The 27,655-nt window shown below is 34.6% G+C and overlaps 1 protein-coding gene across 1 annotated transcript; it reads left to right on the top strand.

The window, feature by feature from the left end:
• Window positions 1-99: 99 nt before the first annotated feature.
• Window positions 100-27,655, top strand: LOC119633977 (dmX-like protein 2). Its single transcript, XM_038027895.1, has 22 exons — window positions 100-348; window positions 5,799-6,016; window positions 6,136-6,278; window positions 7,337-7,540; window positions 8,349-12,379; window positions 12,959-13,045; window positions 13,108-15,252; window positions 16,124-16,253; window positions 16,316-16,548; window positions 16,618-17,422; window positions 18,186-18,410; window positions 18,469-18,585; window positions 19,475-19,705; window positions 20,031-20,301; window positions 23,247-23,331; window positions 24,439-24,708; window positions 24,772-24,841; window positions 25,426-25,500; window positions 25,916-26,049; window positions 26,128-26,211; window positions 26,756-26,962; window positions 27,550-27,655. Exons 1-21 carry the CDS (start codon window positions 262-264, stop codon window positions 26,954-26,956), a joined length of 9,846 nt encoding a protein of 3,281 aa, XP_037883823.1. The 5' UTR covers window positions 100-261; the 3' UTR covers window positions 26,957-26,962; window positions 27,550-27,655.

Raw genomic sequence — 27,655 nt, 5'->3', positions numbered from 1 at the left:
GGTTTTACAAATGTTTTATTAAGAGTTTTTATCTTCACTTGCATTAAGATACATTGAATGGAATTGAATGGATTAGATTGCATTTTTTTTTTTCCATATGACATAATATTTTCAGCTTGGCAAGTTTGTATCGTAACTTCTTAAGTATTCATACAGAAAATGTAACGAGTTATAGAAAAAAAAAAAAATAATAAAAAAATAATATGAAAAATAGTGTTGTTTTCGTATAAAATTACTCTCTTATAAAAATATGAAAAAATAATGAACTGTCATCAAATATTAAGCGGGGCTTGCAATGCAGGAGATCGTTGTTTCGCCATTGGCTCAGTAGAAGGGATCCCATTTACTGTATGTAATTAAATAAATATGTTAACTTATCTTTATGCATTCGCATGTACATACGTACATGTGTATATATATTTATATTTATATTTGTATGCATGTAAATATTTTTCTTCAAACATGAACTTATATAAAAGCTTCAATTTATTACTTGTATTCATCAAAGATCTCATAAAACTAGCCGTTAATATTTAATACGTTTACGTATATATATATAACATATGTGTCATAAATGTCGAAAATTCCTTTCTATCTGCCAGTTGAAATGTCAAGCGAAATCTCAATCGTAAAAATTGAAGAAGAAGGTAAAAAGATGTCATTTAATTGATTTTCTCAGGTTTTGTTGAATATTCCACCTGCCACTGCAACCCCTAAAATGAATTTTAAATAATATTTTCATATATATATATATATATATATATATATATATATATATATATATATATATACCTTACGCGAAAAACCGACACTAACCGACACTATTGGGAAAATGGCCCTGAAATTTTACACAAAGTAGAATAATTTTTATTAGAGCTGCATAAAAATTCATTTGGATTTGGCATTAAAAGCAATTGTTTTTTATTTATTTATTTTTTTTATTTTTTGGGCACTTCATTGAATTATTATAAATATGTTGGCTTACTTTTTTTTATACTTTGTAATTTGCAATTTTTTTGCATTAGTTAATTTTCTTAAAGTCATTCCGAAATGCAATAGCATTTCAAATACATTTTACGTAGACAATCAATTGTAAGTTAGCTAATTTTCATTCAATTAGTTGTAATGTATAATAATTTAGTCAAACCGACTTTGAGTCGGTTGACTAATATTGTCGACGTTGAGTTAGTGCGATGAACTAAAAAGTTTAATTCATCTATGCAAAAATACTTTGTATACCTAGTCAAGCGAAATTTTTGACACGTATCGGATTAATGCAAATTGATCAATATCAATTTGCACAAGAAAATGGGAAAAAATCATGCTAATATTGAAGATTGCATAAAACAATAGCGACTATATTTCAAATCATGGCGTCAAGTATAGCGATTGTAGGTTCATTACAATTTCGCCAATCAGCAGGAATGCGTGAGAGGTCAAAATTTGCGCAACGATATTTTATGAATTTTTTCTAGCAGGCATTTTCTTTATTTCTTCTTGGTATACCTCCCGAATCCCGCTTGAGATATGGCTAGAAATATTAGCTTCCATTTATGAAGCACAATAATTGTAATAATTTTCACAAAGGAGTTTATGTAGACCGATTACGGAGATCTACCAAGAGTAAAAAACAAAAAGTGCATAGATGCAGCTAAAAATTTCCATAATAATAGTTGGAAGAACATTGTTTCTTCATGCTTTGTTCTTTCGATTGTTTGCCAAGTCTTCGGCTAACGTGAATGAAAAAAGAAAAACACTTGCGGGGTAAATTTTACTTATCAGCATTTGGAGCGCTTTCTGTAACAAAAAGACGGTAAGAGAGAAAAGTATTACTGAATTTGCAAATTTAAGCCATAGATCAATTTTTACTATCCCGTTGATCACTATTTTCTTTTTTAATATGATTTCTTTACGTTGAACTTTCTCCTCAGTAAGCAATTCTTTACAATCTGTAGAATTTCTTCTTCAAACTTTCTATTGGAGTAAGACTAAGTGCATGTGAACGAGTTGGTGAGAATGATCCGTTGGTTAACCAATGAAAATGAACACCTTTTTCCGAGCCATTCCTACAAAATTTGAACATCAGAAAGACCGAACTAGAGACTGATGTAAGATTCGGACTCGATTAATGATGAGAAAACATTAGGACGCTTTTTCTTTATCTATAATAAGCTTTCGTAGATTGGACGGCATTCGAACTGTCAAACTTCAGGTCCATGTCTTCTATCAATGGTATTGAGATGTGCTTGCTTGTGTTCAGGCAAAAAAGGGAAATTTTTTCGATTCGTTTTTACTTGGACAGTGAAGTTAAGGCAATGCGCCCGCGACGGCGTTTTCTTTATTTTCCCTTGGCATGCTCCTTTCGAAAGTGTTGGTGAAAAATCGCTCTTATCGTTGGTAATATTAACTTAATCTAGCATTTGTTCAGAGACGAAATTCTAATCCAACATTTTAATGGGGCCATAAATGAATTTCTTTTGATCACGGTACGGCTGGGTAGACTTGACTGCCATTCGAAACTCCTTTTGCTCCGTTATAAATGACGAGAATGTATAAGAGATTAATTTAATATCTAAAACATTACAATAGTAATTGCTTTTCTGAAACTAACCTGCTAACTAAAACTCCCTAAATGCCATTACGAGCATGGTTGCTTTGAATGATTTTCACGGTTAATAATATCATCTTAACCTAGCATTCGACCAAAAGAAAAATTTTTAAGTGGCATGCTCTCTCTTCCCGTTTAAAAGTTTCATTTCTCTCAATGGTAGCTGATTCAACAAAAATTATTTTTTAAACATTTGGCTTATATTTAGATCGGAGACGTACGCATACAAAGAAATTGTTCTTCAAAATTTGCAAGCAATCCTTTGAAGAATTTTTGATTACATTAGCATTTCATTTAAAATAAAACGTTTAACTGAAAATTTTAGAAGGACTCGAAATACGATGAAAGCTATTTTAATAAAGTTTTTTTACGAAAGATTTTCTATCGGTTGGTAACACTATTTTCATTTAGCACATAACCGAAAGATTAACTCTAAAATCGGAACCAAAATGTTTTCCGCATTACCTTGCTTAGTTGCAATCACTTTATCCCATCAATGAAATTATTTTTTCACATAAATAAAAGTTTTAACTTTCCAAAAGAAGGGAACTGTAAAGACGAATAATAATCAAAGCATACAATATCTAATTACTTCAAGCCGAGGCAGTGACATATATATTGTTCGAATAGAGTAGGTAAAAATCTTAAAGGAAGCAATAAATCGGCGAGGTAATAAGTTAAATGCAGGCATTTAACGGCTAGTGTTAGTCTGATCACAAAAAATTGATAAGAGTGTGAATAAATTTTGAGTAAATAAACTTTTATTAAAAAGCATGCAAATAGCCTAGCAATAGCATATTGGACTGGGGCCCACAATTAAATATCGTACACCATAATACAGACTCTTCAAAATAATGCATTATATGGGAAATGGTCGAAAAAGTGATCCGATCCGAACCATTTTCAATAGCATTCGTTGTTGGAGCACAACATGTCTTTGTACCGAATTTCATCAAAATATCTCCAAAAATCACGACTTATTGGTTGAACGTAAAACGAACAGACATAGTTAGATCGGTTAGGGAAATGATTCTGAATCAATAGGCATAGTAAAAGGTGCGGTCTCTGCAGGTGTTGTGTCATGAATCGTGTAGGATATAAAAATTAATAATAATTTTCTCTTGTTTTGGCTATGAATTTCACGCTAAAGAAGGAACAACTCATTTGTTGATAATATCCGCGAAAGCTCTCGCTAAGATAATAACAATAATATGAATAATAGTAGTAATAGTTAATTAAACGTTCTCCTAACGTTGTCATTCTATAAATTCAACTCAACATCATAGCGAGGTAATCTTTTTTTTCCACAGTAGTGTAATGTTATAGAAACATAGTTTGAGAGTGATTTTTGCCCTTCTTTAGCAGTGTATTGTTCGTTTCCAAAGTCAAGCTCAGTTGGCGACAGAGAGCAACAACAACATCAGTTATGGCTCAAATTACTTTCTGGTGTTTCTTAAAAAATTTAAAATTATGTTTACTAAAAAGTAACGCCAATAAAAAAGGAGGAATCAGGTAAAAATTGTTTTCGCTTTTGTGTGTGTGCATATATTGGTATGAATGAAAATTGCAACACTGCCTAGTTTTCGAGTAAAGTGGAGATATATTAAGCTTACTACACCTATAATACAGAACGCTATACCAATAGCTCTAAGTATTGAGTTTCAAATTGCAGAGGACTTAACGGGTTTCGTCTATGATTTCTTTCTTAATTATCAAGATCAATAGATCCGAACGACGAACAGTACTTTTTGAATGAGGCATGAAAATTTTACAGATATGACCAGGAATGAAATCCCCCGTCTTATTAAACTGTCTAGCGGAACCTATCACTATGGCTTTCATTGCGAAAATTAAAAACACTTACTCAGCAAAGATATTTAATTTCCTATATCGGCTTGATGTGTTAATTAAAATGAAGAATTATAATGAAACTTCTTTATGAAAACGACAAAAATAATGAGAAACTCTTTCGGTTAGTAATATGACTTTAATTTGGAACTAAACCGAATAGAAAATTCGAATGCAACATTTCCTCAGATTCTGGTGGATTAAATTACGCATAAAAATTTAGTCTTTATTTTTAGTATGATAAACCAAACAGAAGAAAATGCAAAACAATTACATATCAAATCGTATGTAAAGTAAATAAAATAATTAAGAAAATTATACTCGGTCGTGACCGAATCTTTTATACCCATCACTGTCATCCGAAAAAAGGCAAAAAAGTAAAAGAACTGGATTTTCATGCTCGATTATATGGAATAGCGTACTCGATGTTTTCTATATTCATAATAAAAGTTTTTATTAGGTCTGTGGGCGTGCCCTTGAAAAGTTTAGGTCACTCTCCAATTCTTCTGCAAATCTGTAGACGATATCTTCATTTTCGCTAACAGGAGAATTCATACAGTTGTGCAGATGAAGAGATGAATATGTTTAGATGCATTCAAAATTTGAAATTGGCCAGGCGTGCTTGTGGCGAACGCATAAATGACTCATACGCTACAATGTAATTCTTATTTTGAAAGCTACGGAAATAAATACGATAACAATTTGTTTATCATACGTTTACCATTAAATAAGTAAAGGAATAATTATTAGATACATAGACTATTATGTCATTTTTATGAAGACATTTATGGTGATGTCATAAAACGATATATTTATCAATATTAAATAAGTAGCAAAAAAGATATTCGGCTATTACCAAATCTCTTATTCCTATCACCTTTTCAAGAGAAAAAGCCAGAAAAAAATGAAATCTCTACAGTTCTATACTGTCGTACTGTTGAGGCCGATTTGTCCATTTTTGTAAAACCATTAAAGCATCTCTCACAGAATAACTGTAGAAATTTTTGTCGCTGCATCTATTTTAGGAAATGAGCAGAAAGCTCCCTTTTTCTTTCGAACATGGAGGTATTTTCCGATTACCGTGGGCGTGTCCTCGACCCGATTTCAACATCAACTAGCGTACGAGATGGTAGCTTCATTTTTACTATCAGAAGAATGTTTACTGCAGACATTACACAAAACCAACAGATAAACGTAATGAAATCGATTCAGAATTTAATGCTAATCAAGAATATGTATATTTAATAGCGTCTCTGAAGTTTCCTTTCGACAAAATGAATATGCACCCATGCTTCTGTGTTGGGTATAGAAAAATGATTTAGCAAATCACTCCTCGTTTCAGGCTTATGCAGCTGGCTGCAATATCGTTATATTGGCGAGCACTTTTGAACGCGTACAGATTATACCAGGTGCTATTCACGGTTATGTAAAGATATCGGCCCTTGATTGCAGCACGGACACTGGAAAAATTGCAGCGGCTTATGAAAATAAAATATGTATATTTGAACCAACGCCAGTATTACAAGCTGAAAAGCATTGCACTCATTTCCTAGATTATAGGTGAGTTCTTATACCCATAATAATGTCGCTTACAAAATGTTAGATTTTGCCCATTATGCAGGACTTTATTGCAACTTTTGATATAACTATTGCCTTGTCATATTTGTATCATTTTATAGATGGGTACAAACGGGATCTTTCACGAGTCATTCTATTGTTATAACGCTATCGTGGAATTTAGAAGGTACACGTCTACTTACAGGGGGATCCACAATCCAATTATGGAAAGAAAAACCTAGTCAATATCCCAATCCAGAAAATGGTATGTTAATTATATTTTTAATATATTCCGCGCAACGAAAATAAAGTTAATTTGTTATTTTGTTTGCAACACTTATAAATAGATAGAAGCCCCATGATAATGTAATGATAAACAAGCATATGGTGCGACGGGCACTTTCGTAAACCTTTACAAAATACAAGATATCACACAATTTTATATAATAACACTTGGCGTATGTGTGCATGTGAATTAGAAATTGCGAAAAAATTGAAGATATTTGTTTTACTTCTTCGTACTCTGGTAGAAAGTTAAGTGTAAGCCGGTGAACTGTTTTAAAACGTTAAAAGCGACACAGACACGGTAGCATTCTTTCCGTTAAAACGAGGCCGGTCCCTGGGGATCGTGATGTAAAGTTTACAAAAAAAATTATACATGGCCATAGAAATATGACTTATATGATCAGATTAAGGACAATTCATAACATCTCGGAAGTTATATACGGTCGGAGTAACTAGGATGGCTTAAAAATTAACCCAAAGAGTTAATGGTACTGCAGGCTTAGGCTGATTAAACAAATATTTTACAAAAAGTTCATAAGGAAGAAAAAAGTAAAAAATTAGGAAAAACATGCATTCAAAGTAAAAAGTTAGGAAATTGACGCATGAAAGACGGAAAGATATTCCTGCGGACATGGTGAAATCCATTTGGCATTTTACACCGAAAGGTGTAGTGTGATTGCATATCGTTGTTATGCATCCACTTTGAAGTGCGACAAAATTATGCAAATTCAGCCTAATTCTTTTGCAAAAAGAGAAACGAAAATTGTGTTACACTTCAACGATATGCAATCACACTACAATATCCATCTATCTATCTATCTGAAAACTTTGGTATGAATGTCTCAGTGCCATAAACGAAAAAGTTAAATGCAGTACATTCCGTTCTTGTATTTGTTTATATTATTTCTGTAAAGAGTTTTCAACCCGATTACCAGTCTCGTATTCCATATGTTTGCTAAAGAATAAATAAATAAAATAAAAAATAAGTTATTATAAGAGAAATAAATAATATTTTATTAAAATATATTTGGATTTCAGGGGTTAAATTTGTTATTGGAGGAGATAAGGAGAACAAAAACTCTGCTACCGAATCTGCTGAAGATGGAGTTTCTTGGGAAAATATTTGGTCGTGTCAAACAGCCATACCAATTTATCATATGGCTTTCAGTCCAGACGGTACATTATTTGCGACATGTGGTAGAAACGATAGGCTCGTGAAAATTTGGTACGAAAATAAACAAAGTAAGTTAATAAACGTATCATCCTTCATCACAATTCACATCCCTTAGGAATCAATATTAATTTATGTAACATGTTAGCAAAAATAATAAAAATTATACTGATTTAGTGCGCATTTTTTCTAATATTTTATTTTTATTCGTAAAGAGACGAAAAGATTCGAATCAGAAAGTTATATCCGATTCAGGCCGACTCTCTTGTGTCCATCAATCATTATCTGAAAAAAAGAGAGAAAAAACTAAATATTCATACTCTATAATTTAGGATGAGCGTGGCTGATTTTTACTATTTTTGTACATATGCTATAGTACCGCCCATAGAATATAATTTCAAATTTTTATAGACTTATCTACTGCCGTTTGCGAGTAATGAGTCAAAAAGCCGATTTTTTTCCCTTGGAAAACGGAAGTGTTTTCGGTCTACATAGTGCTGTAGGCACATCTTTTCACTGACTCGGCCCACATTGCGTGCAAGCGCTTCTAATGTTTATGCCAAATTCGAAGCTGATAGCTTCATTTATGCGGCTAGGAAAATGCTTACAATAGACATTATACAGACGGACGGATGGACATGGGTCTCTGACGTGTCGTTGTCGGTATTGCCAATGTTTTGACCAAAGAAATGTTAGTCTCATCTTATATCAAGCTTACGACAACGATACAACGATCTTGAAAAGAATATGATTCTCTTACTAATTATTAATTATTAATATGAATAGAATATAAATAAATTTTACACTACATCTTAAAAGTATTTATACGTGGAAAATAATAAATTATTATTTAACATTTACATATCTAAAATAATGTAGTTCTGTTTCCATCGAAAAATCCAAACCTAAATGCTTTGAAAGAAGATGAGCTAAATTTCACTTACGTGTATATTGCTCACCCTCGAGCTGTCTCTAATATAATTTGGCGAAAGACGAGCAAGTATATGCCAAAGGGATCCGTTTCAAACATGTTAGTGACTTCGTGCCTGGATAATATATGCCGCGTCTGGATTGAGACAATTTTACCTGATGATGGATTAGTGAATATGACACAATTTGATCCATTAGCTTCACAAAATCCAAAGTTTAGAACTCATCGCCACAAACATAGGTTTATGCAAAGATTGAAACATATGAAAACATGTTTTCATATTCGAAGGCATGTAAAAACGAACGCTGGAGTTAATACACCACTGCATAGTGCTTTGATAAATGATTATCATGCGCCTATTCCATCCTTACCGTCATCGTGTAGCGTACATGATTTTCATTCTTATGGCTTTCATGGAACCGGCATTTCTCAAGGTCTGCATTTTCATTTGGCTGCGTCCATAAATGCTGAAACAGATATTCCGTTAGTACCTTCTATGAAATCAACTTCAGATCCAACAAACCAAAGTAATTTTATTCTGCATTGGTTAAATAATAAAGAAATGGATTTTACACTTCAAGCTGAAGCTATATTGCAAGAGTTAACAAAAAAAGTAATTGATGAAGAAAATGGAAGCAATTCCGCACATAATTCGTCCGATCATAACGATTCCGGTGCGGATTATAATGCATCTAAGAAAAAGTATATGCGGACAGCGTCTAAGTCAGTGTCTATAGATGACAGTAGTTTCGGAGTTGACGAAAGCAAATTTTCTAATTGCCAAGTTCCGGTTAGTGGATTGCAAAATATTAACTCTATGTCAAATACTACGTCTCTTAATTCATTAAATAATGAGCACCATTCAGGCGCCAATCAATTGAATGATTCTCTGGATATTAAGATAGACTGTCTATTACGAGATTGGCATCAAAGTCCGGATTTATTGTTTGCGATACATCCGGTAGATGGCAGTTTTTTAATTTGGGTAGTCGAGTGGCTGGATGACTATTATCCAGGGTCGTTTCGACAAGCACAGGTTTCATTTTCAACCAGAATACCTTCCGCATTTCCTTTGGGAGATTCCATGTCTATGTCGACAATGGTCAGCTTGTATAATACCGGTACTCATCCGTTAGCATTCCGTGAAATCGCAAATCATGTTAAAAGTCGAAATCTCGAAAATTCTGAGGATGACGAAATGTCTTTGAAAGAAGAATCAAATCAATCTGAAACAAACGACGAAGACGAAGACGCAGAGGCAAATGATGAAAACAAATCAGCTGCTGAACAAGGTAACAATGAAAACAGCCAAGATGTTTCCGATTGCAGTATTTCAACGTGTATATCGCCTACCGTGTCAATGGTTACAAAACACTCAAACGGTACGCTTAACCTATGGCAACTATCGTTTGCATATAAGACAAAATTTACCCAAGTTCTTAGTATTGGGCACGTAAGTCGAGTATCAGGCCATCGGTTTCGAGTAAACGATATAACCTGTCATCCGGTATTACCACTTCTTGTATCAACATCGCATCATAATTTGTCAGAATCTGATAATAAATTCACGGAGGCATCGAACATGAGTGATAATGTTTTTGCGACATCTGGTTTCTGTTCAGAACTAATTTTATGGAGAGTTGATTCAGTTGGCCCATTATGCCATTCGGGAGGTGTGAGCGAACTTGCGCGCATAAATTCTCCAGAAATTTCCGCATTTAGTAATGTCGCATGGATACCAACCCTACTGCCAAGCACTACTTTAGGCAGCTATAGCAATTCTCCGTCGGCCTGTTTCGTTGCTAGTGATGGAGAAAATTTGCGGGTGTATCAAGCTGTAATTGATGCTCGAACACTTTTAGCAGAAATCTCCTCGTCCGAGACATTGACGAAATTACAAAAATCAAATTCAGCCTCATCGCTTTATTCTAATACATCTTCGACTGCAAAGGCCCTGAAATCGTCTCTGCATGATAAACTGAAAGTTGTTTCGCAACAATCGACCGCGCGTCCTGGATGCATTATACAACTTGATGCCATATCAAATGCTCAACACGATTGGCAAAACACGCAATTTTTGCATGTATTTCAGGCTCAGTTAATAACTGGCAGTGTATCTAAAAATGATCCCGACAAAGCTCAAAAGATTAATATGCAACCCGATCTGGATGCTATTGTTGATCTGCAGCAAAATGTTGAATTCGAAGAACCATTTTATATAGTGATTATTGAAAAGACTGTCAAAGGGAGCACGATTCACATGTGGCAAATTGTGATATCGTCAAAGCAGCAAGCAACCTTTTTATCGGAGACGGCAATGTATGTTCCAGATAGCCATTTAACGCAAGATTTAGAAGATGCTGATGCTGGCCCTCGTCGAATGTCTGAGATTCATTCTGAATTTGAATCTGCATACATTGGTGGCTCCACAGAGGCGCCCCATATATCAATAGTAACCGAAAAAGTTTGCACGCAGGAACTGCCGTTACCTGAAGGTGTCGACGTAATTCATGCTTCGCCTGCAGCTGGCCATTTAAGTTCATCATCTATATATCCAGCATGTTATGCTCCTTATATTATAGTTACGGCTTGTACCGATTCGATATCAAGATTTTGGAAATGTGAACCCAGTAAACAAAATCCCGTTTCGGATCATCTTAATGAATATAAATGGACAGAATGGAAAATGTTTAGCAGAAAGCAAAATTCAGCTATAGAAATCTCTGGCCAACCATTAAATATAAGCGCCGCTTATTCAGGTCGTATAGCGTGTGCGTATAAATACGGAAAAAGTTTTACTAGACCAAATAAAGGCGGGGATCCCGAATCACGATATATTAATTTATGCGTTGCAATATACGAATGTGAAAGTACAGGAGGAAGTGAATGGGTCCTGGAGGATACAATACATTTGAAAAATATTCATTTGCCACGTATAAACATCGATCATGGCATTGATATGAGTTACTTGCATGATAATCGAATTCTTCAGAAGAAACAGCGATTGAATCAAGTTTTGCAAACATTTACTACGCACGAGGAAGCCAGAATGCCGCGAAGTGGTGAATCTTCACCTGAGCATAATACTAAAAATCCGACAGGACTTTTGGCAGTTCCAAGTTTCAGTACCCTACAGTCGTTAAGGAAAAGTATAGCAGAAAACGGGAATACTTGTCCCTTAACGCAGAAACACTTGGTACAACTCGACTGGGTTTCTAAAGAAGACGGCTCTCATATATTAACGGTAGCAGTTGGAAGCAAAATACTATTATATACAGCAGTATCATCCGATATAGCTCAAGCTAATATTAAGGCAATGAAAGAATCGCGATCAAATAATCGGCCGATTTTACGTAAAGCAAGCTCTTTAGCTCAGCCGCATTTTAATGATGAAATACGTTGGATGAAATTACGCCAAATTGATCTTCAAACGGCAGATGGACTGCCGCCGTTACCAATGCAAATTTCTTGGGTACGCGATGGTATTCTAGTGGTAGCAATGGACTCAGAAATGCACGTATATTCGCAATGGAAGCCGCGATATCCGCAACAGCATTGCGTCGAGGATCTCTTCGATGGTAGAAATTTACGTGATGAAGATTTAAGATCGATTGCCAATGAATCATCGAAAATTCGAATGAAGAGCGTGGCTTCGCTGCCTCTTATGACCAAAGTTAATACGGCTACTTCGCAATTGCTTTCAAGCGAGAAGAAGAAGAAATATTGCAACTCATATACGGGAAATATTCATAGTGGATCCGATGGAATAAACGATGATTATATGACCGATTTTGGTCTATTTCAAGCATCGCGTATAGCGTGTCCTGTCTTACCGCAATATCATCCGAAACAACTTATGGAATTGTTAAACAGTGGCAAAATACAATGGGTTAAAGCTATTCTGGCACACTTGGTGCGCTGTTTAAGCAGTCCAAGCTTGGGTGGTTTCCAAGAAAGTGACGACTCGACCATCAGGCAGGTAATTATAATTGTATTTACGTTGTTCTAAGAATATGACGACATATGTAGAATCACATATCAATAGGCAATCAAAAAACTATGGAAAAAACTTCTGGAAGCCTTTAGAAGGAGAGTATCAAGAGTTATAATTTAAACTATTCGAATATGTTATAATAATATATGATATATCGGGATGGTGAGCTATTATGGGAAAAGCAATTTCTTCACTAAATTCAGTTATCTTGTTTAAAACTTTACGATCGCCTTTTAGTCGTACTATAATACCTTATACGGCTTTTTCAAGCTTGATCTTCCAATCTGACTTGGGAATGCAGCTAACCCACGTGGACTAGTGGAAGCAGCTTTTTGCTGCTATCTTTGTTTTATCCTCGCAAAACATTGCAGTTTAAAATGAAAAAAAAATGTGCTATTGTTTAGTCGGTCAGTTAGGACGACATTTGCGCGACGAACAATTAAATTTTAATATTTTAGTTATATTTATGAAATTTATGAAATACATAGCCCCAATATATAAATTTTAAATTAGAAATAATTCTTCAACACAACAGCAGTGAGCTTTTTTTTATACTATTTCTAGAGATCATGGTCAAGATCAAGAACGCTATCTATTAGTTATCCTAACGACTCTAATGTGCAAACTGAACACCGTGGGTCCACGACACAGGTAATATGCGTCGAAAAATTCAAATTCGTTTAAATTTTTAAGTAACAAAATTAATGTTTCAGATTCCGGAAGAACTTATGCTGGATTACGCTGAAATAACGTCAATTCCTCCGCTACCTCTTTGGGTCCTATTGAATGCTGATAAGGAAACCTCAACTCAGGGCAATAATAATTCGGATGACATAAAAGATTATAACGAGTTATTTGAAATGAATGCAAAAGAGGATAATTTAGATGAACTGCTTCATAATGAAGGTGATGTTAAACGTCCTGACAGACGTCAGTCTTTACCAGAGAAGCAAAGTATTTCACATTTTGGTCCCCGGCAGGGGCAAACACTTTCAAGACTGCTAACACATACCCATTTGCCGGGCTTATCCTCGCTTGATCAGATGCATCTGCTTGCGTTAGCCGACACAGTTTCAACATGTAATACAGACATTTCCGAAAAGTTTACATCTGAAGCGGGCAAAGTTTCCGGTAATAAGGAATCTACCGGTAATTCTTTAACGGATTCCCTAGATTATTGCGGTTTACGTTTTCTTTTGGCTATGAAGCATTATACTTATCTTTTGCGATGTTTACCGTTAAACCAGAGATCGATGTTCCAGAAGCATGGTATCGGTACAGCGAATGTGGTTTGGGCATTTCATTCAGAGAGCGAAGAAGAGCTTATTAATTTAATACCGTCTTATCAGAAGGGTGATGTTAAATGGTCAACCCTAAAAGATCTTGGCGTTGGCTATTGGCTACGTAACATTAATATGCTGCGCAAATGCGTGGAAAGACTTGCAAAAAGCGCTTATCAAATGAAACAAGATCCACTTGATGCAGCTCTTTACTATTTAGCAATGAAAAAGAAATCAATTGTTTGGGGTCTTTATCGATCGAAACGTGACGAGAAAATGACGCAATTTTTCGCAAACAATTTTTCTGAAGATAGATGGCGTAAAGCAGCTCTTAAGAATGCATTTGTCTTACTTGGCAAGCAACGTTTCGAACATGCCGTCTCATTTTTTTTGCTCGCGAACTCTCTTAACGATGCAATTGAGGTCTGCATAAATAAATTAGAGGACTTTCAGTTAGCTCTTATCATAGCACGTCTCTATGAGGGCGATTTAGATGTAAATGCAAATTCAGTATACAGAAAACTTTTGTGCCAACATATCTTGGGCAGTGAGAGCGAACAAATTAAATTTGAAATAAGCAAAGCGCATCCAGATCCCTTTTTACGTTCAATGGCATATTGGATATTAAAAAAATATCAAGATAGCTTAAACACATTGCTTTTAAACGGAGTTGGCCAAAATCATGTCGCTTACAAGGAAGACGACATATTTAAACAGGAAACTCATGCAACTAATCCAAATGTTTTTAACTTCTACATTTACCTTCGGACACATCCGCTACTTGTCAGGCAAAGCCTTGCTATATCAGCTCAAGAGAAGAAAATATCGCATGTGCTGTCAGGATTTACTTATGCTGGCGACGGTGCAGCCTTAAATGTGAATGATAAGCAACTACTATTAGAAGATTCAATTACCTCTATAGAGAGGCAGCTGTATTTTACAACTGCACATGGTCACTTTAAGGCAGGATGCCCGGCTTTAGCTTTAGAGGTGCTTAATAAACTGCCTACAAAAATATTAGATCCGAATGATAGCAATCACGAAGAGGCGCGCGAAGAATATCAAACTAAGAATGAACTTATCAAAACTGGTATTATCGAATGGGATATATCATCGAGTAATACGGTAGCTGCCGCCAACTCTGTAGACTTTGATTGGGGTGCACCTGTAACATCAAAGAAAAAAGTTGATGATGGATTTAAAATTGAATGGGATTCGGACGGAGCTGACGATGAATTTGATAACGAAGATATAGAAAGCAACAATGTAAAAGACAATAATGATAAAATGTCAAAGAAACAAAATGCTAAAAATACCGATAATGGTTTAAAGCATCAACAAGATGGTAAAACCATTAATATCGATATTATGGCGCAGCAGCTTAAATTTGTGGCTTGTCTTAAAATTTTAATGGAAGAGCTTTCAACTTTAGCTACAGGTTTTGAAGTAGATGGTGGCCATTTGCGTTATCAACTTTATATTTGGCTTGAAAAAGAGGTCGACGCTTTGAAACATTTATGCAACTATTGCTACTCTGATTCCAATGCAGAGTATACCAGCGATACTCAGGCTAATAAGGTAAATAAAATATTATTCCGAACACTTGCGCCATCGGGCTGGTCAAAAATGTATTTCCATTTTTTTAAAAAAAACTCCCTTTATGGATAGGGCTATGTTTCATGAAACGAAAGAAATCATTTTCGCTTACTAATAATTAAAACAATGCCTATTCTTCTTCTTATTAGTGTACTACTTGTACTACTAAGTTCGGTAATTCACTTTTGGTGTACTATACCAGAGCGTAAGGAACAAAAAACTGCTACGCGAAAGATCATATATCAATTGGCCAAAGAAAAATTTGAAGGCATCTGTATATATAAAAATAATCTTAAAAAAATGATAATAAATGCAAATATGTGAAATAATTTTAGTTTTCTCATAGAATAATTGTCTAATTGATATTAGAGTTTTCGCTGCTACGAGCCAGTCGTATGTTGAGAGCGAGGAAAATGCATTAGTTTTTCTTTTGGTTAAGTTTTGACAATCATCCATGTTCGTTCACAAATGTCTCTTCTCAATTATGGATACTTTTTGAAGCACTTGAAAGAAGAAAACATAGCCGAAAGTAAATTACTTAAAATATTTATTATTATTATTATTATTATTATTATTAATTTCGTCAGAGAAATAAGTTCTAAGACTAAACTCTTAAAGCACTAACATCTAAGGCTACCGGCTTTAAATTATTAAAAACTCTACCGCACTTGGGATTCGAACTCACGACCATTAAGTTGCTAGTCGAGATTTTTCGCCTTCGGCCACTTAGGCGGACATACTACTTAAAATATGTGAAGAAAGTTCGACTTATTTATTAGAGCATAAATTTTTTTTATTTATTCTCAACGGTTATATGAAAATGTAAACTTTTATGTATGTATGTATGTTAAAGGAAATCGAGATGTCGAATTCTGGTTATGTCATTTCTGAAAAGCCGACTTTGCATGAAATATTAATGCATGAAAAACAGGATTTTGAAGCAAAAGTGATGAGGGCAGCTAAACGAAAGAGGTGGCTTAAAGGTAAAATTTAATTTTTAAATTTAAAATTTTACATTCTTACCATATTTCAAACATATTTCTAGCAAATGAAACATTGTTGAGGACATTGTTAAGTTACTGTTCTTTGCATGGAGCTAGCGGCGGAGGATTGGCTTCAGTAAGGATGGAGCTAGTACTTTTGCTTCAGGAACTGCAACAGGAGAAAACTCAGCAACAATTGTTAAGTCCTTTACCATTTCCAACAACATTGCCTTTGTTAAGCGCATGTGTAGCGGGAAATAAGACTGTAATTGCTGATCCAATTAAGTATTTGCAAGTAGGTGACTGTTTGCTGTAGAGATTCGAATTCAAATTTGCAATATATATAATTTGAATTGTTTTTCAGTCGCAAACTGTTGACATGCTACAAAGCATAATTAAGTTTTCACCGTTCGCCGAACTAGAGTTTAATTCATTTTGCGAAATATTTATCTTGCGAGACTTGGCCGTAGCGCTTTCATCGTGCATTTATCAATCGCTTTGCGATTCAGAGAGCTTTGTGGTAAGCAATGTCTCACAAAGCGGCTTTCAAAGTCCCGGTATAGAGAATATTGCAAAGCTAAATTCGTCGTTCGAGTGCTCCCATTTAATCGGTAACACGAATATTTACAATAGAAGGAGAATGTTATTTACCGAAGAACCAACGACAATTTGTACATCCCCTTCAAAATGGCCTGGTGTGGCCAATTTAAGAGCACTTTTAGCACGAGAAAAGGACGAAGACATTCCAAAGTTAAATGTATTGTTATTAGAAAGTTTTATTGCAACATATATATCGTTAGCTGCGTACGCATTAATAACTTGTGATAGCCGTATATTGTATAGGTTGGTGGCTCAAAACTTTTCGGTCGAAGCTTGGTCCTGTATTTTTGGTGGCGGGATGAAAAAATTGCTAAGAAATCCTACATCTGAAAATAAAGGAGTACCTATAAAGGAAGCTACTGAAGACACTTCAGAGGATAATAATGTTTGGAATACTGTCACTTCGATAACGAAACAACGAGTAAAGCTTAATATGAAAATTCTGGGTAATTTTGGCAATAGTACCACTTCAATCCATATGAAGGAAGACAAACCAACATACCGTGAACAATTTGTACCGCCAGAGATGTCTATGTTATCCAATTTTTTAACGAAACCAAAAAATATAGGTATGTGTTGCAATTCGGAATGTAGACATAAATCCAAAACCCAAAACCCAAAACCCAATTACCTAGATTCTCCAATAAAGCAACAAATAAATTATCTGCTATAAGTATTAAGAAATCGAATAGCGCTATAACGACTCGGTTTAAAAGCTAGAATTCTTCGACGCCCGTTTAATAAAACTTTACGCATTCACCTATGGGACTTGCTATTGATTTTCTTTTTACAAAATATTTTTGCAACATTTCAGTTTGTGTTAATTTCATTACCAATTCAAACAAGCTAAATTTTTGAATGGATAGTGGTTCAAGTTGCGGTCCCATTTCATCCGAAGTTTTCATACTCATTTACTATGTCAATATAGTACTTTTTATAAATTTTTGTCGGGAAAGTTTTAAAAATACAATTACTGAGTTAAAATAGGCCGCGATAGTAGGAGCGCGGCTGTAAAACTGATGCGGTTTAGCCCATTTTTTATAGCGTTCGTTTAAATAATCCGGTCTGGTCCGATTGGCCCAATCAAATCATATCAATGTAAAAAATTTCATCAAAATATCTTGATCCGAAGTTTAAAATAAAATATACATGGACAGACACCAAGTAATAATTCCGAATCGTTCGACATACTGATAGGCGAGTTTATCTTAAATCGTTGCTATGATTTTTTTATATCACAGATTTTGTACTAGTTTCACATAAGTTCTTTCTTTTTTTTTTTTTTTTTTTTTTTTTTATGAATCGGTTTATAAATGGACGATTTTTTTATAGATTATGATGATTATGATACCGATGATGCTTTCGAGTCTGAGTCAGAGGATAACGAAGAGGACGAAACTGGATTCGATTTAAATGTAAAGAAAACAGTTCATAAAGAGAACGTTGAGCATTCTAATCCAACGTCATTTTCATGGTCTATACTTCGATTAGCTTCAATTAAAATGTTTGCTAAAAATGTTCAGGATTTTATAAGTGTTTCTGGTATTGAAATACAAGGTACCATTATGTCAAATTTGATATAAAACATTTTACATATAAAATGAATATTAAACAGATTTGCCTGTCCTGAGTCCTCTTGCCCACGAAGTTTTACGAACTTTAAACAGATGGCAGGACATTGCATTGAAGGTTTTGACCGCAAAAGGTCCGCCAACCGAAGATTATATTCCAGGTAATTTATTATTATATTCATAAAAATTTTTCAATTTTCATACCCACCACATTTGCATTACCTCGAAATATACGTGAAATTTGGTATAACGCATTTGCAACGTTTTGATCGGCTTGAAGGACGGAAACCAGCGAGATATGTCTGTCTGCCTAGGTGACTATGCGTTGAAATCGCAATTGATAATAAAAAGTCGGAGCAAATAAAAACGTAAACAACAAACATATACTGAGAAATATCAATTATTACTTTTTTTTTTTTTCCTTTTCGTTATTTAACGATTTTATATATTATAAGAAACGTGATATTGGGAAGTTTTGTTGTGACTATTGCTTCGGCAAAACCTTGATAGGAATATACTATTCTCTTAGAACTAGTGAGCGGTCAGAATGCTAGAATAAGCTCAATAATTCCTAATGTCATATGTATTAGTTTGGTCAAAATCGCTTGCAACATCTTCAAGGAAGAGCCAGAGATATGGTATATTTATGTTTGATTGTAAATCAAAGATCTTCATCAGAGCAAGGAAGAATAATTCTTGTCTATCGATTCGCCCTGATCGCAAAAGAAAAAAATAACGGCTTCAATTTCAAAAGCGAACAAATGCGCTAAACTAGAATAGATATAACGGTAAAGGCTTACAGGAAATTTTTATGATTGATCGAACGTATGGCATCTATAGAGAATAGAAAAAAAAAAAAAAAACATAGGCCCTCCCCTGACCAGTATCATCGAGTATTCAAATTTCATTTTTATCGTTTTTTTTTTTTTTTTTGAAGTAAAAGTGGTTGGTATGAGAAAGTCTCGGTCACAAATTACTATAAGTCTCTTATTTCTCTAACTTGTTAAATTTCATATTTCTTGTTTTCTTCTCTAAATGGAATGCGTTTAGGTTGCTTTATTAATAGCGGTATTCCTGCTCTAGGCATTCACAAGTACAGATCTCTTTTAAATAAAGACAATACTCCGTTTATAACGGGCTCGTCAGCTGGTCCAGTACGTCGCTTATGGAATTATCTTGTTCGCCAAGAATCTGCACAAGATGTCTTCGTTAAGGTAATATTTGGAAAGAAAACGGACACCAATTCTAAAAACGAAGATGCCTACGATGGAGCAAACACAGGTAACTACGTAATTAAGCTTGCTTGTTCAATTTATACCTTACTCAGGCCTAATCAAACGTCTGAACTAGAATTGTGATAGATAGATGAGAGTGTTAAACGGTATTGATATATTGAACAAAATTGAAATTTTAAAGCTTAAGCTTCGATTGGATGGATGAATTTCATTAAAAAGAAATTTCGAAAAATTTTAGTCGCATATGGAAAAGGACTTCGACTTAGGAGATAGTATTCATTTATTTGTTATCTTTTCTTTGTGATCTCATCTATCGAATATCGATTTTTCATTCAATTTACTTATTTTTTTATTTTTTTTTTTATGTTTAGATGAAAATCATACAACTAACGAGCAATGTAATGAACATATTCGTATAATTCATAAGGATCACGAGTCAATTTTAGCGTTTTGCTTGAATAATAGTGCTTCTACGAAGATCGCTTTTGCGAATCCAAGAGAAATTCAAGAACTCGATATATCACTTCTATTAGAATCGCCAAATTGGTATGAAGATGAATGCGACTACGATATGCTTAATATAACAAAAGAGAACGAGTCAACGTCAAATTCAGGATTTTTATTAATACAAAATGCGGAACAGTAAGTACAATTTCTATTCATATAAATACTCTTACATATTTTGCATCGTAATATCCTTCAGCCCTCAATCAAGCAGACAATAAAGATAAAGATCAAAAAGATATGTTTGAAGTAATTTTTCCGCCTATCCGCTTGACGGCACAGATCTAAATATTTCATGTGTACACAATGCTGCATCAATTGACAAGTTTTCATTATTATTATTATTATAAATAAAGCATTCAAAACTTTAAAGTAATTTTTGATAATTTTTGTACCCACCACTGTAAGATCGACCGAAGATTTTTTCCATAATGCATGTGACACTCGAAAGAAGGCGCTATAAAGTATTTGCATTCTTGATTAGCTGGTTTAGCCATGTCTGTCCGTCTACGCGATCGTGTGGTGTTTGTTGTTGGCACTCTCCTGATCGCAAAAATGAAAACGTCATAATGTCGGCGATGAGTACAAAAGGTTCGGTCGCGACCGAATATAATTTTCTTGCTTGTTTTATTGTCGTTTCCTGCGTGAGTGCGCACTTATAAACAGTTTATATACAAGTTGTAGTTATTCTAAACACGTTGAAGCGTTTTTTTTTTTTTTTTTTTTTTTTTAATTTCAAGTCCCGCTGGCTTACAATGCTTGGTAATTTTATCAATAGCATACCTAAATGACTTATTGGTTTTTCGCTGACTAGTGATCTGATCTGTTCATAGAGATCTAGCCTACACAGTTGGACTTTACACCAAAAAAAAAAAAAAGACTTAGTTCGTGATTTCTTCTTTCGTTATTACGACGCTAGTGGAGTAAAGAGTGAAAAGCGTAATAGCTTGTTTCAATGCTTGCCTGATGCACTTTAGAGCAGTGCTTTGTTGTTTGTTCATATGTTAAGTTTTCATTAAGGGTACACCCTCTTAATGCGTTAAACTACATTTTCCATTCATTGACTGAGTAACTCTTATTGTTTCGAGAACTACAAAAGCAATGTCTGTTAATCGTCAGCGTGTCATGAAATTTGTATACGAACCGTTGGAAGGTTGGTGCTGATTATTATTGGGCGTGTCACGGCTTTCTCGTTATACTTCGCGTTTCATGGTGTGAAAAATAAACACTTTTCGTTACAACAAACACCCCTATACATGGGCGGAACCAGTTACAGAGTGTTCTTTAGTGTTCTGTCTTAAGTCAATTCTAATATGCCTATATGCCGAGAGTGTTACTCAGAAATAGGGGTTAAGCTGGCTGTCAGCTGTCTCTATGATCGAGTAGTGGAGATGAGCGGCTAAGCCAATCCAGACAAAACCCTTATGCTAACAGTCTTATCAGTTGTTCAACAACAGCGACTAAGATAATCCTGTCATCTCCTGTCCGCATCGTCATCTCCTCGACGACAGCGATTTTTTCTTGGAGAATCATCGAGAGTCGGGGGTCAAAGGAGGCCCAAGATATAACTACATGGTCAAGAAGGTCACTAGCGATATTGGTAATCAGGAGGCCCCGTGTGTGGTGAGCACGCTGGATGGGGTAGAACTTCCCTTTCGAGGTACGAAGGTGTGTCCTGGATGACTCCTGCAACAAGTGATCAAAACAATGACATTTTCATTGAATTCGTGTCACCACCTACAAACCGTTGGAATCAAAACCGACAATTGGGATATGATGAAGCAGCATCACCATAAGCCGTTGAACGTGTTTGATGGGCTTCGGAAGCAGATTTTTGAAATAAACAGCAAAAATAACGAATTTGGAAGAAGAAGAATGTTGAGCGCTGCATGATTAGTGTCAGCGCATGCCACATTAATCCATAATATTGAATTAGAAACTGTTCTTTTATGGAGAGGAAGATCATACCCATCGAATTGAACCGTTATGTACACTGGCATTTCCCATTTCCCTATCATTAATTTTTAGCTGTAGAAATCATTGATCAACATTTGTGCAAACACTAAATATATGCTTGTCTTAAATAAAAAACGCAAATGGGCTTAACCGGTTTGTGAGGTCTGACCACGTAGGTGCAGCGCTTCGGACAGTACCCGTGCTGGTTGTGGTATCCTCAAATGCGGGGGTACTAAATAGTACTAAATAGAGGTGCTAGGTAGGCTTCGCTCTGCCCAGAGGGCAAGGTTAGAACTATACGCAAACTTTCATTCCGGTATTTTAGTTCTTGAAATAGGCCCTCTCCCCTGCAGGATTGTCTTGCATTGATTGAGGGGTGTCCTAATACACTTATCCATTGTCAATGGTTGTAGTGAACACGTCTGATTAGGATTTCACGCCAGAACCAGGCGTCAACAATTGACGTAATCTGTCCACTTTGTCTTGTTAATAACGAACTTACCAGTTCGACCGACGCAAAGCAACTGAAAGAATGCCTGTGTTGTGCATCGCGGTTTTATAGCGGCTGCCACCATCACTGTAACGTTACAAAAAGTTTATTACTTATAAGTAAGTTTACAGATTACTCCTACGTATGTAGTTTATGGGGATTCGTATGTGAATATTACGATGCATAAGAAGAATAACACAACGTAATGTATGACGGGAGAAAGCATATGTATAGATAATCAAAAGGAATTAACAAAAGTAAAATGTATAAGCAAAAGATGCATCAAAATTATGCATTTAAAAAAAAGGTATCTATGTGTATGTGTATAAGCTTGAACATGCAGAAGTTGCCGATGGATATCTAAGTAAAGATAAAGTTTAAGTTCAACATTTAACAAATGAGTCGGACAGATGGACAGACTGCGATTTCGGATAGATAAATTTGTTTTAGGAAGAATTTGCATAAAGGAAGAAAACGCTTCCTTACAATATAACTTAATTAGGGTTCGATGACCGTAAATTCTTTATCAAGTCTAAAAAAATATATATATAACCAGAATAACGAAGCGAAAGTATGAGTTAATTTAAAGAATGAAATGTAAAAATATCGAAATTTATACAATTTCCCCACATTTCAGGTCGCAACATGGATCATCCTCACCAACAGAATCGAATTTTAATTACTACATGAATTCTATGCAGTCTGGGCGTGGAACTGACTTTGTAAGTTTGAATAGAAAAACGTTGATTTCATAGCATGAATCTTGGTCTAAAGTAAAAAGACTTCATTTATTGCACTTCAGTTCAGCTTCTCTGTCTGGCCCTTTGCGCACCTGTGTGGCTGAGCGTTTGTTAAAATCACGATTACGATATGGTTGCCTTGGATATAAATTTGATTTAATAAATCGTACCTTTCGATTAAATTCAAAAATTTGGCTACAAGTTTGTCCACTATTGCCAAATAATTTGATAAATTTTTCAAAAAAATGTTATTCGTAAAATTGTACAACAATCAGTTTTTGTAGGGCTTCAAATTGACCGTTAAGAAATTTCTAACCGATAAAATCTTTGTGCGTCGAGTTTCAAAATTCGACTAAATGTATTGAAAAGTCTGCTCACAATCACCAATTCATATATAATGTATAAGTAAGAGACAGTATGTAAATGTTGCGTTAATTTCTAGTATTAAGTGCTGCTGGAAGAACGTTATGTATCAAGCTTTGCTTCCAAATAAGCCTTTATCATTCTTCGGAACGGACAGCACTACTTTGTCTGCGAGAAATTTTCCAACTATGAGTTTTTCAGGTGAAAGTACAATCTTTGGGTTTTAGGTGACAGTGTCAGAAATTATTCCGCTGAGACGTGTTGTACAGAATAGCTCTCGAGACTTTTGAATAAGTAGTGAGTGGTGTAAAAAGGAACGCAAACCATGGAAACCATGGCGTTAGTTTTTCGACTTAAATCGAAGGATAGCGCTGGTTAATTGTGACAGGTGATGGATGCGCAGTGGATGCGTTATGATATCTCACGCGCAACTAATTATAATGCATTCTAGGCGAGTCATTAACATTGACGGTCCCTATTCGGGGGCTAGCAGATTGTACTTAAAGAAACCACCCTCTTTTAACTTATTCGATTTTATGATATGGGATCGCTATTATTTTCTCACAATATTGAATGAAAGAGATAGTAAATGGGACGCGAAAGATATTTGTATTCAATTCATTCGGTTTTCTCTCATTTAGTGAATATGGAATTTTGTAGACTTTATTCATTTATTTTCTTCTTCTTCTTCTTCTTCATTTTCTTCCTCTTCATTATATTTAATAGATTTTAAAGCATAAAATTGACAGCGTGAAACGAATGAGCTCACATCCTTTAATGCCTTTGTATTTAACTGGGGGGCAGGACGGATCAGTTCAAATTTGGGAATGGGGTCACCAACAAGTAGTATGTTCTCCACGGCCATCCGGTACTTTCGCGAAAGTAACCAGATGTAGATTTTCACAACAAGGTAACAAATTCGGAATTGGCGATGGCGATGGAAATTTAAGCTTATGGCAAGCAGCCATTGCTTCGCAAAGCAACAGATCATTTTTTGTAAGTGTAAATTGTAATATATCAAAATTTCTAATAATAATATGATGTAAATTCAATTTATAGACCTACCAATGTCATAATAAAACTCTATCAGACTTTGCTTTTCTGGGCTCGTGCAGTTTGTTAGCTACAGGTAAGAACATAGACTTATTACCTTAAACCTAATTTGTTTTACATGAAAAGACAAACAATACACAATAATTATTCATTTTGTTGCCGAATCGAAACATCTCTTGAGTTTTGCGGGGTACACTTTAGTAAAACTGAACTTGTCGTCTTTCTGGCAGCTTATCACTCTTGTGTCGAATGCAATTCTCGCTTTCTGACACTAGAACTAGAACGACATTTTCCAAATATCTACTATCTATCAAGTTGTGTGAACTTGAACCCTATATATGACTTGATCCATAATATTTGTGGAATTACCATAGGTGCAAAAATGAATGAAAATTAAAAAATCGCCGACAATTATTCTATATTGAAAATATTCCCGATAACCTACCCAGACGACTGTCAGAACCACCCGTATGTCCGGTCCAAAGATAGTCCCGATCGGCTTACTAATACGTTCACAATTAACGATAATGTTTTAATCGGAATTTATTTTACTGGACATTAGCATGTTCTTGATCCATCGAGAACCAATAAATTGGAATTAAAGTTTAACTATAAAACAACAATTATAATTTTATTTTATTTTTATTACATTTTTTTCAGCTGGCCAAAGCTCAGAAAATAAAAATATTGTTATATGGGATACACTATTACCACAGAAGAAATCCTGTGTCACAGGTATGTTTGAAATTACTTTTTTTAATGAAAATATTTATGTTCCAAGTTCAAATGAACCTCAACGGCTCACCCTGACGCGATTAGGATTAAATTGAATTCAAATTTTACGATGATCAAGGGCATCTGTGCTTTATGACTCCATATTATATTTCTGGGTCTTACAAATATATGGACAAATCTAATATGCTAACGTCCTCCGGTGAATATGATGATGCATTCACGTTTATAGAACTTTTCCGTTTGTCTTCTTCTTCTTCTTCTTGTTCTATCAAAGAGTTTTGAAACTTAGATTAGCGAGTATACGAAAGTTGTTGGTAAAATAAAAAATCGAACAAATAAACAGAGAAACTTTATTACAAAACTAACGACATCTTTCTCCTTTTTTCTCCCTTTTTTTTTTTTTAATTTCACAAAGGCTTCTCGTGTCATGAACAAGGTGCTGCTTGTTTCGCTTTCGCTCCACAACATCAGTTGCTAATATCTTGCGGAAAAAAGGGCGATGTGTGTATACTAGATATAAGACAAAGAATAATAAAACATCGCTTCCAGGTATATTCACAAGTTCCCTTCGCTTTGTGCTTTTTTACTTTTAAATTATAATTTTGATTATTGAATACTTGTTAAAAGGCCCACGATAATGCAATTAAATGTATTGGACTTGATCCGCATGAAGAATTTTTTGCAACAGGATCCTTGGAAGGTGACATAAAGGTAAGCGATTGACATTATGCGAAATACTCGCGACTTAATCCACTGACTATTGCTTTCCGTTTCCTAATGTTATTTGGGTTAATTTGGGTAAGTGGGGAAAATTTACCGGCATGGAATGTTATTAGATGAGGCTGAATGAGAGAGAATTAAATATTGGAAGAGTAATTCTGTAGTTTACGCTGCAAATGTCGTTAATTTAAAAGTTCAATGGGCTACCTGCTACGCTACCTGCTTTACCCTGATCGGAGTTAACGAAGAGAATCTACGGTTTAATCCATCATCTTTGTACAAATATTTAATTTTAGTAACGTTTGGAATATTTAAAAAGTTTCTTATGAGGCAAAGATGAGATTACGCTTAACAGATGATCCAGATCCAGAAAAGGAAATATTTCAAAATTTACATAACTTTTGAATTTTGTTACATAATACGGATGCTTTAAATTCGGTGACATTACTTAGTAATATTTGTTAGGTGTGGTCTGTTGTTGTTGTTGTTGTTGTAGCTAATTCGTTGTTGTTTGTTATTCATTTTTAAATTTCAGATTTGGAGTTTAAATCATTATTCTTTAATTACTACGTATGCTGGAGAACATGCAAAAAATAGCTTCTTTAAGCACATTGGACAAGGAGTTAGTCAAATACATATAGATTCATTCGGTCGCTTATTTTCTTGTGGATCAGATGGTTGCTTGAAAGTTCGCCAGCTTTTTGAAAAAGACGCAATTGTTTCTTCAACGTATTAGTAAGAGGTACGTTGAATATCTACTAAAATCCCCCTGCGCCTGTAGTTCGTCACCAGTCGGGAATTTTTTTGACTTATCAAAGTCCAAAAAGAATTCTTTTTCTAAGTAAAAAAAAAAAAAGAAAAAAAAAAATGAAAAGAATGAAATTATGATAAGGCGCTGCTGGGTCGGAACAAAGTAAAACTTATTTAGCGGAAGTTAACTATATATAGAAAAGTAATAGACTTCTCTAGTTTATGAATAAATGGATTTTTTTTTTTTTTTTATATTGGTGGTTTGTATGAATTCTCGTAAATTTTCGCGTTTACATAATCTTGATCATCTATGTTCTATGTTGTATATTAAATGAAAACTGATATGTGTTTGCTTACATACAAAAACAAAATTTGTTAACTGAAAATTTCGAAAGCGTATTTTTAAAAAAAGTTCGTACATCCTTCATAGAATAACCGACGTACGCAAGAAAAGATGAAAAGTCACTTTTATTAAAAATGGGGTGTTTTCCATTTCTTTGTTATGCAAAATAATGTGTTCTGTTAGTTTTATTACAAAATTAAATAAAAGAAAATAAATTACATTGTTTCTCTTTTCAGGTTACTTGGTTATTACATAATTTTGATCGTTAGCTAATTACGTATTTAATTGTATTATCTATAAATTGTAAAAGCTATCCTAAATAAAGGCTTCTGTTAAAACAAA

Source organism: Glossina fuscipes, unplaced genomic scaffold, assembly GCF_014805625.2.
Source record: "Glossina fuscipes isolate IAEA_lab_2018 unplaced genomic scaffold, Yale_Gfus_2 0, whole genome shotgun sequence".
NCBI classification, from domain to species: Eukaryota; Metazoa; Arthropoda; class Insecta; order Diptera; family Glossinidae; genus Glossina; species Glossina fuscipes.
The sequence above is the reverse complement of the archived record's forward strand: the minus strand, read 5'-3'. Positions and strand labels throughout refer to the sequence as shown.

Coding starts and splice junctions, on each gene's coding strand:
- LOC119633977 (XM_038027895.1), top strand. CDS start 262: ATGAACTGTCATCAAATATTAAGCGGGGCTTGCAATGCAGGAGATCGT. Junction 17,423..18,185: donor AACGAAACCAAAAAATATAG/GTATGTGTTGCA, acceptor ATTTTTTTATAG/ATTATGATGATTATGATACC. Junction 26,050..26,127: donor TAATAAAACATCGCTTCCAG/GTATATTCACAA, acceptor ACTTGTTAAAAG/GCCCACGATAATGCAATTAA.